This window comes from Triticum dicoccoides, chromosome 5A, assembly GCF_002162155.2.
Source record: "Triticum dicoccoides isolate Atlit2015 ecotype Zavitan chromosome 5A, WEW_v2.0, whole genome shotgun sequence".
In the NCBI taxonomy this organism is placed as follows: domain Eukaryota; kingdom Viridiplantae; phylum Streptophyta; class Magnoliopsida; order Poales; family Poaceae; genus Triticum; species Triticum dicoccoides.
Genome location: NC_041388.1, coordinates 312,007,664 through 312,017,724, shown reverse-complemented (window position 1 = coordinate 312,017,724; position 10,061 = coordinate 312,007,664). Strand labels below are relative to the sequence as shown.

At 45.9% G+C, this 10,061-nt stretch overlaps 1 protein-coding gene across 1 annotated transcript; it reads right to left on the bottom strand.

Annotated features, from left to right (window-relative positions):
- Positions 1–592: 592 nt before the first annotated feature.
- On the bottom strand, positions 593–6,332 carry LOC119301183 (enoyl-[acyl-carrier-protein] reductase [NADH] 2, chloroplastic-like). The gene is made up of 13 exons (XM_037578099.1): positions 6,181–6,332; positions 5,498–5,759; positions 3,257–3,366; positions 3,087–3,142; positions 2,899–2,983; positions 2,767–2,814; positions 2,586–2,660; positions 2,362–2,473; positions 1,718–1,769; positions 1,588–1,639; positions 1,441–1,498; positions 1,129–1,227; positions 593–1,027 (listed from the first exon to the last, which is right to left on the bottom strand). Exons 2-13 carry the CDS (start codon positions 5,742–5,744, stop codon positions 897–899), a joined length of 1,125 nt encoding a protein of 374 aa, XP_037433996.1. The 5' UTR covers positions 5,745–5,759; positions 6,181–6,332; the 3' UTR covers positions 593–896.
- Positions 6,333–10,061: the final 3,729 nt, after the last annotated feature.

The window sequence follows — 10,061 nt, the reverse complement described above, 5'->3', positions numbered from 1 at the left end:
TACTGATATGGAAACAGCGGCGGAATTTCTAATGTTTGAACAACGGATTTATTGTATCAAAGTAGTCCTTCCTTAGAAGGAAATGCCCGCTCTCTCGGTTATGATTCAACGCCGGAAGGTGGCCCGGAATGGAGCCACGCGACAACGGCCGCTGGCTATTGAGGTGGTGATGGACCAACACGATAGCCAATATATCCTCGTCATCGGACGACGAATCGTCGGAGTCGCGAAGAAAAATGTCGGAAAAAAACTCGTCGATGGAGTCCATTTTGTACCTTGGCAAACTGTCGAACAGCTTGCGAGCGTCGACGACCGACGAAGGGAGTCGCTGCGCGCACGGACCAGCTAGCTGTCCGAGCATGCCGGTGAGGATCTGGCCGGGGCGGCGAGGCGGCTTTTTGGTCGCGGTCGCGTCGTGGGGGAGCGGGGGTGGGAAGCTGTCGGTTCCTCAGCGGCAAGACGACGGTGGCGGGTGACGTGGGAGGTGGCGGCGTTGCAAAGCAGGCAGCTAGCAGAGTCACCAAAAAAATGGGATCTTTTAAATCAAAGAGGCCCCAAGCTATTTTAGTTTTAAAACGATGCAAAATAGATATAATCGCCAAATTGCAATATTTTTATTCAATTTCACTTTCTTCTTTTGTCTCCTTCCAAATCCAAGGCACAACATGATATGACAGACCAATGTACTGCGCTATCGAACTTCTATTTCTTCATGACAACTTGTAGTCCGGAGTAGCCAAAGCACGGCACACAATCATCCATGCTTCAGCAACTTTCTATCCTCAAGCTACTACCATCTCTCTCACAAATTCATCTCAAACTACACGAACATCCTAGTTTTGGAGAGGACCAGTGACAGAACACTCGAACTCACTACACCCCATTCAGGAGAATGCTTATGTAGACAAAGTAGGACTGTCAACCGCGAGCGCCATCGTGTTGAGTCCATTGTCGACATAAACAGTTGAACCAGTGATTGCAGATGCCAACGGAGACACCAAGAATGCTGCTGCGTTCCCCACTTCCTCTGTTGAACATGCGACGGTTTATAAATCACTTATACAAGAAAGGGGTGCACCAAGAGTGACGGAGAAAGTAGTGGCAAGAGGGGAAAGCGACAATGTTAACCTGCCAAGAGTTCCTTCTGCAATGGTGCGTTAACATAAGAGTACTCGATCATCTTCTCGATGAATCCAATAGCCTTTGCAGCTCTGCTCCCCAATGGACCTAAGGAAATAAGAAAGGATAAATTCAATGCATGAATGATGATGATACTGAAAGCACAGGCATAATGGAACTGCTGCTGAGTTGTTAAAGCTAGATGCAATAGAAAACTATATCTGTTAATTTAGTACACAGATGATGTTTTCTAACGTAAACTTTATGCCAAAAGATTTCCTGAAAAGAGGAACTTGTTTACTTTCTTTACAAAGAAGATACCTGCTGATATAGTGTTCACTCTGATTTTGCCCTTTCGGCCTGCTTCAAAAGCAAGAACCTACATAGAAAGATGTCTTTGAAATCAATATACACAAAACAAAGCACTGCTGGACATCATAGTGAGTCATGCCACGGAGAAGCACATACTCTTGTATCACTTTCAAGTGCTGCCTTTGCTGAACTCATGCCACCACCATAGCTACAAAGCAACCACCAAACAGATCATAAGTACAAATAATTCACTTCATAGCCGTGAAATCATTAGAAGAAGATTTACCCAGGGATTGTCCTTTCCGAAGCAATGTAGGTCAAAGAGATACTAGCACCTCCTATTAAATATTGAAATTACAAAATACAGTAAGCCGGGTCACCTTTCTTTAAATATGAAGAAAAAAAACATAGTCAGAACAAATAGTTTCCATCTGACCAACAGAAATAATGTCCACTGAACAAGCTAACCATAGGCCTGTTTGATAGACTATCACTATTCACCACAGCAATGCATATGCCACACAGCTACAGAAATGTGATAATACTTTTAAGCAAGCCCATCCTATTCGTTTAATGGAGTCACCCAGAATATGATACGAAATAAACACTAGACAGGTTGACCCATTACATCGTTTGTATGGCATGTTCTTGATACAACCAAATATATTGCTGCCTTATCATTGTTTCTGGAAAATTCCATGTTCTGTACCCCTTATTTACAGGTGGTAACTTAGCAGGGAATATCATTCATAAAAAGCATCATGCAGATTCACATTGACATCTGTATCCAACAGTCAACCCAATCAAAAAGTGTACTAGATAAATACCGGTAAGCTTGCCAAATAGAATTCAGATGGTAGCACAACAACAAAAGAAAACACCATCAAAACAAGAAAAGAACAGGCAAAGCATGTTGGTTGGGACTATTACCTGGATTCATGATGGGAAGGAAGTGCTGAAGTAAAGAGATGAACGAGTAACTAGATGCTGAAACTGCAGCAAGATAGCCACTTCTTGATGTCTCCAGCAAGGGCTTTGTTACCTTTTAAGTGAAATGGAGGTTAACTAAAAAATAAATGCTACCAATAAAGGTGAGACGATGGTCATGGCGATGGCATGCATGGGTATGTTTCTATGTGCATGAGAGGCTTCACCTCAGGACCATTGGCAAGAGAATGCACAAGGATATCAATGCTGCCGAAATCATCCTTCACAGTTTCAGCAACTTCCTATCAGATGAAAGTATGCACGAATTAGGCCTTCGATAAGAAGATTTATGCAGCATAGTGTTCAGTAGATCGCCAGTATGAGTTTAAGATGCATGCCGTAACTTACCTTCACAGTCCATTTTGAGGAGCCTGCGTACCTCTTATTTGCTTTAACCTACACCCGCAAAAGAAAAGAGTCAATACAGCCAAAATTGTAAGGGACAAGGAGATATCCCAAATGATGACTTATGAGCATTACATCTTCAGGAACATCCTCCAGGGAGTCAAAAACTGCATCCAGTGGATACACTTTAGTAATCTCCATAAGGGATCCATCAGGCAGCCTGCATCAAGTGATTGTCAAACACCAGACATAGGATAACAGATCCAGCAAGGAACACTGAAGTGGACAAACAAAATTAGGGTAGAAGAAGTAGATGAGCATACTTCCGTGATTCGTCAAACTTTCCACGTCTCAAGCTTGTCTCGAATATGTTCAGTGCCTGCAAATGCAGATGGTCTGTAAGATTGTTCAACAGAAAATCCATTACAATAAATGAATAAATTTCATGAAAGAGGCCAACTTTTTTCTAGAACCATGAAAGAGATCAACTTACAGGCACCCATGTACCAACAAGAATTTCAGCACCAGCTGCAGCAAGAGCCTTGGCTATTGCCCAGCCATAACCATTATCATCAGCGATTCCAGCAATAAATGCTCTTTTACCTGAAACAATGACACATGAACTAGTCAATTTACAGAACTTAGGTCAGATCATATCCTAAAAAATCAGTTGTGTTGGTTTTATGGCTCTGAAATTGCATAACTCAAAAAGCTGGACGTGAAGGGCTAATAAAGAAATTAGCCTAATCAACTTACCTCAATAGTAATAAGACACATATTCTTGCAACTAACAAAAAGAATCCAATGTTGAATTTCTCATCGCATTGTACGCAGTAGAATCTATACAACTCAACCCAATCCAATGCAAACTTAAAGTAATTTGGTTTCTTTTTTTGCGAACTAAACAGCAAAGATGGTACAATGGCATCCCTGTCATTAAGTTTGCTACTAGGCATAGAACATAAGAGAGGTGACTGCCCTTTGGGCTAGATCCACACAAACAAGAAAGCATTAAGTTGGAGACCAGGTCCCTGCGACTAGCTCTCCAAAGTGTTTTAATCATAATTTCAGGCAGGCCAATGCATGTATGTAAATAATGTCTACGACTAGACTACTATGTTATCCATATAAGCATTCTCATGAGCTCATTAGTGAGTCACTCAAAAGTGGAACAGAAGGACCAAATAGTCAAAATGAACACCTCTAGACAGACATGGGGACCACACAATGAAAAAGGACACTCGATGAAACAGTAGTGCAAATTAGAGACCTGAAAAATATTCTGAAGGGAAAGCATGAAGCTGCTTCATTGCAAGGTTGTGCCCATACAACAACAACAACAACGCCTTTAGTCCCAAACAAGTTGGGGTAGGCTAGAGCTGAAGCCCATAAAGATCTCGCCACCAACTCATGGTTCTGGCACATGGATGGCAAGCTTCCACGCACCCCTGTCCATGGCTAGTTCTTTGGTGATACTCTAGTCCTTCAGGTCTCTCTTTACGGACTCCTCCCATGTCAAGTTCGGTCTACCCCGACCTCTCTTGACATTATCAGCACGCTTTAGCCATCCGCTATGCACTGGTGGCCTGCGCTGAATATGCCCAAACCATCTCAGACGATATTGGACAAGCTTCTCTTCAATCGGTGCTACCCCAACTCTATCCCGTATATCATCATTCCGGACCCGGTCCTTCCTTGTGTGGCCACACATCCATCTCAACATGCGCATCTCCACTACACATAACTGTTGAACATGACGCCTTTTAGTCGGCCAACATTCAGCACCATACAACATTGCGGGTCGAATCGCCCTATAGAACCTGCCTTTTAGCTTTTGTGGCACTCTTGGATTTCATCTCCATAAGAGTAGCTAAGTTTTGACGCTGGCTTGCCAAGCCTATCGCAACCCTCCTCCTTTACCCGGGCTTGGGACCGGTTATGTTGAGAAAACATAGACAACAAGGTTGTGCCCATCTTGTTCACAAATCCGGCAATCATACCCATGACCAAGGCAGCACCACTAGAGTAATGTAAGGGCTTGGGACTTACAATAACTAGGCTCAATGTGGCAAAGAAAGGTTTGATGGCATCATCTACTTTGTTTAAATGTTCTCTTTGACAGAATATTTGGAAGTCAGGTCAAGCAAAGCTTAATTCAGACTGTATCTATGTGACATTGTAGCTAAAGAGTTTTGAATGGTATGTTTTAATCTTCATGTTTGAGATATGCTGAGTTGCTTCCTAGTGTCATCCCACTTAAGTGTTTTGTCTTTAGATTCAGTAGGACTTCATTTGAAATATCTCAGCATTCCTTTTTCATATTTTCTTGCACATAATACTAAATTTGGAAGTCCTGTGAGATCAGTGTTAACTCAAGTTCCCAGCAGGCCACCTTAGCTGAAGCAATATTGATTGAACTTCTGCAGTTCTGGAGGGAGACAAAAGCATTTTATATAATATAATTCTAGTGCACTTTTGAGCGGAAAATATAATTATAGTGGTTCTAAGGGCAACACGCGGTACACATTTTTCACCTACATTTGAACTGGATCTTGCTCAGTTGTATAATATTGCATAGACACATGACAAATTTAAAGTGTTATTGCAGAACCACTAACTGAAGCATATAGTAGTGCTGCGTAATAAACACAGTGGCACCAACATTGCAGGAACAAACAATTAAGGAAGATACATTAACACAAAATACAGCAATAGCCATTTGTCAAATTGTCACCTCTGAGATCAATGGGGAGTCCTTGGACAGCTCCCTGAGACATCGCCCTGACAGCAAACCTCTTGCGGCTTACAGAAATGAGCGATCCAGATGACGCAGTTTTAACACAGCTTGCAAAGCCAGTTCTGGTGCTGAGCGCCCTTCCGAATGCAGAAACTCCAGATCTCGACCCAAGCATTCGCTGGCAAGCTGGGATGCAAGGGCGCGCCGCCACCATCTGCATACCGGTAGCTGCAGATGCACCCATCGTAGTTTATATGGACTGCAACCAGAACAAGTGAAAGATAATGTCACACTTGAACTGATAGTTATAGACAGAGCATCTGGGGAACAAACTTGTGGTGAGAGTTTTGTTGAATCGTGAATCCTAAGTAGACCCACAGTCCAGTTGTCTCAGCACCGTGAGGCGTGGGAACTTCGGTAATCTCAAGGTCAATGGTGCATAATTTCAAATTTTCTGCTAGGATGGCAACGTCTACTTGTTCCTGCGTGCCTGGTAAAAGAATCTCGACAGAGACTCGAAACCCAGTCTCCCCCCATTCTGGCCAGGAGCGCTACGCGCAAAAATAGTAAGTATTCCAAATCCGGCCCCGATGGGGAAGCGCCGCCTCGCAAATTTAGAGAAAATGGGAGGGCACGAACCCTCGAGCTGTTGGATTCGGCGTCGTGGAGAAGCTCCTTACCTCGGGGAAATGGGAATGCGGCGAGGGCGCCGGACGGGGGCTGGGGATCTGAGGCGGAGAGCACGAGGGGCGGAGTGCGGCTGCGAGGATTGTGCTGCGGTGGGGGTGGGGGAGGGAGGTGAACAAACAGGCCGAGCGGAGGTGGTGAGGGTTTCGATGGGATCGAGGGAGGGGTTTTCGTTTGGGTTGGCTGAGCAACCGAGGCACGTGCCAGCTCGGCGTTGGGCGCGTTACCCAAATCATTAGCCTATCTTTGCCTTACCAAAATCATCAGGGCCCCTCTGATTCGCAAGATTCAAAAGACACAGGAATAAGACTACGGATAGGGCATAGTGCTACTAACTTCAGCAGTAACATCGAGTCCAACTCAGCAAATTTGCTTATGTGGCAATAAATTAATGAGGAGAGATATAGTTATAGTAACTTAGCTAGTTACTGTAACATCACATGTTGTCAGGACCGGGTTTCAGGATACTAATTTCTCAGTAAATGGCCCTTGTGCTCACCAGCCCCAGGATTATTGTTAGCTGATGAGGCACCAACTCGATACAGAAATTCCAAGCAAAATATAAAATATGTAGTCCAAGACCATTCTGGCCTATGAGTACAACAAATGATTTCTAGTGGTTGATGGCGGAAGCGGTTTGCGGTTCATCAGCGTCTATGGGACTCCACTTCCCACAGGAACAGCTGACCTGGATAACTTCTATCTTCGCGATGCTGCTATCACCATTGCGTAGGTTCTGGGGCTGTCATCGCAACGCTCCTCTTCACGCAAAAAATCTGGCCAAGACAATAGCCAGGGACAAGCCCGTGAGTACTTTGAATGTACTCGCAAACATTATGAACACGGGTATAATATAACAAATGATGATCATGCCCTGAATTATTCTATGATCATACGTCAATCACAAAATAAACGTCCATGATGCACGCAAGCGGGCTATTCATTATACAACATGAATATGTAATAAGGGAGTAGAAGTAGAATGCACCGATCGGGTGTCCGAAGCGACACCTCGAAAGGATAATAATATAAAGCATGCCTCAGTCGGGCGTCTAAGCGACGTCTCATAAAGGGCTTATAAAAGAAATAAGAAGCAAACATGTCACAGTCGGGCGTCTGTGCGACACCACATAAAGGGCTTATAGAGTAATTAAATAACAAGCATGCCATACTCGGGCGTCTCAGCGACACCACATAAAGGGCTTATAAAGTAAATGAATAACAAGCATGCCACAGTCGGGCGTCTCCGCGACACCACATAAAGGGCTTATATGAGAGTAATCACAGTGAATATCCAGGAGGTAGAACCGTTCCAGGGATACTCAATAATTCAATGATGTAAATGGTTAGTTCATAATAATAGTAATCATAACCATCATGAGTCACAAGTCATGATCCATGTTCTGGTTTAGCAATTTTTCCTCCGAAGACCGACACTAAGACCGGCACTTGACCCATCCCAGACTGTAGTCCTTAACCATGGACCCGTCTATTCGAATAGATATAATCTCTGCAGAGGGTGTACTCTTTACCCACGAGCAACGGATTCCTTTAGTCCATCGGGGCTAATTCCGTCTACGGTCTTTTAATTGAAAACACTCCTGACCGCACACACCAGCCTAACTTACCAGTGTATGGAAATCACCCATGACACTCGTTAAGTGAAACTTTAAGTGGGGAGGCTACAACCTCAAATAGCATGGGATCACAAAATTTATCACGCGCGCAAACTAGGGGAGCTACCCCCTCGGCTCCAACCGGAAACACCATGCCCCCGGACCAGGTGGCATGCCTACCGAATGCAGCCGGTATCTTCCACCATGGCCTCTCTGTACGGTGTGTGCTAGGAAGGGGTTGACAACTTACTGAATCGTACCCTACCTATGGCAGGGACGAGTGGTAGTACGAAACAAGTATGGGGGTTACTGGAACAAGACTCGATCTATGATCGACTCAGGAGGTTAAAGCATTTCCTGCATGATAAGCATAAGAAATATATTTCACACCAATCAGACAGAATCACCACTCATCATACCTCACCATACCTTACCGGACACAACCGTCTCGACGAAGAACTAGAGACAAGCTCGTGTCTACCCAAGATAGAGACTTTCTCGGATTCCTTCCGGTAGGCATGAAAGGCATGCGAGGGTGATTACTATCACAACCATATCAAATTCCAACAGCACGGAATCATCAATATGCACTCATGAGTATGATCATATCATCACATAAAATAACGAATATTCCGAGTTAAGGTGGTGTTGTAACTGCATCAAACAACACACAACAATATTATGCCAGGGTTCGGAATGCTTGCCTTCAAGAGTATGCAAGTGTGGTGCACTTTTTGAAAGTTGCCTTCTCTCTCCAAAAATCCTATCTAAGAAAATTTAAATTAACACATAGTTTCAAAACAGTATTAAAAAGTTGCTTGGAAAATTTTCAAATAAATATGAAAAAAAACTAGGCAAAATTTGAGAAACAAGAGAAAAGGAATCAAGTCAATTGGACTTATATTTAAAAAGTTATAGCCAGTCAAAGTTTAGTCAAAATCTGTTTTTAATAAAAATTAGAAAAAGAAAATGGTTCGGGGAGTAATACGTTTTCGAGGCAGAGAAGGCATACTTCTGCTTTTACGTCTTCACTTAAACCAGCGCGGTTCATCGCTGGGTCACTGACAGTGGGTCCCTTGGGCCCACTGGTCAGGTTTAACCAGTCGCCCGCGCCTCCTTCCTCCTTTGTCCGAGCGGAGGCGGAGCTCCGGCGATCAACGCCAGCGATTGGTGGCTCCTCGCGGGGCTCCGACGGCGGGAACAGGTTCACTGCATTAGGACGATCCTCCCGGTGGTCGAGAGGGTCGCGGGGACGAAGGGAGTCGCCGGCGGAGAGCTCTGCGGCTGACGGCGTCTTCGGGAACAAATGGGTCTCGGCCTATGGTGGCTCCCAGTCGAAGCTGAGAGGTTGGGAGGCTCCGCACGGTCAAGGGGAGTCGGGTGGTGGCGCTAGAAGGGCTAGGGAGGCTCTGCTCGCGACGCACGGCACCGGAGCGTGGCAGCGGCCGAACTGGCCAGAGACGAGGAGGACAGCCTCCCCTCGTCGATTGCTGGCTATGGGAGTGCTAGGGGGATGGCTTGAGGTTGCCTGAGGGTCTGGACGAGCTCGGGGCCCCTTTTATAGGCGGTCGAGGTCGGTTCCGCGGCGGCCGGGGAATAGAACGCCGGCGAACCGCCGTTCTGTAGCCAGGGGGCACGTGGCGGCGACAGGCGCTAGCGGACGTGCTCGTGGATAAGCTCGGGCTGTTCCAGAGGGCAGCTGGCGGGCTGGAGTGGCTTGGGCGGCGCCGTCCATGGCAGAGGCTGTCGGAGCGGCGGTGGCGGCTTGCGGTGGTGGCGTTGTGGGGCGCCAGGCGGTGGCCAGGGCGGCTCTGCGATGAGGGAGGGGTCGGGCGCGTTGGCGGCGAGTGGCCAAGGTCAGCACGGGCGCGGGGAGGGCGGCAGCGAGACGCGACGGCTCGGTGCACGCGCGTGCAAAACGTGCGCTCTGGCCGCGCCCAGAGCACGCACGCCAGGCGTTCGACAAAATGCCAATGCGCTCTAGGCCTCTCTGATGCCTCTGCAACTAAACAAGACTAGGCTAATGATTATAAGAGAGCTAATAGACATGCTGGTTTGGCAAATCAAGCAGGTTCAAAATGCAAACTAGGGTTCATGCCAATTCTGTTCATGCACTCAAGGTGTCCGACAGAATGCTATGGTCATCTAGGTATCTCTTGGGGTGGCCAAAAACTCCAGATCATAGTCTCTTTAGATGATAAAGAGGGTGGCAAGGTTAGTTTGGCAAAACCAGAAACTTGTTAGTGCAAGTTTTGCAA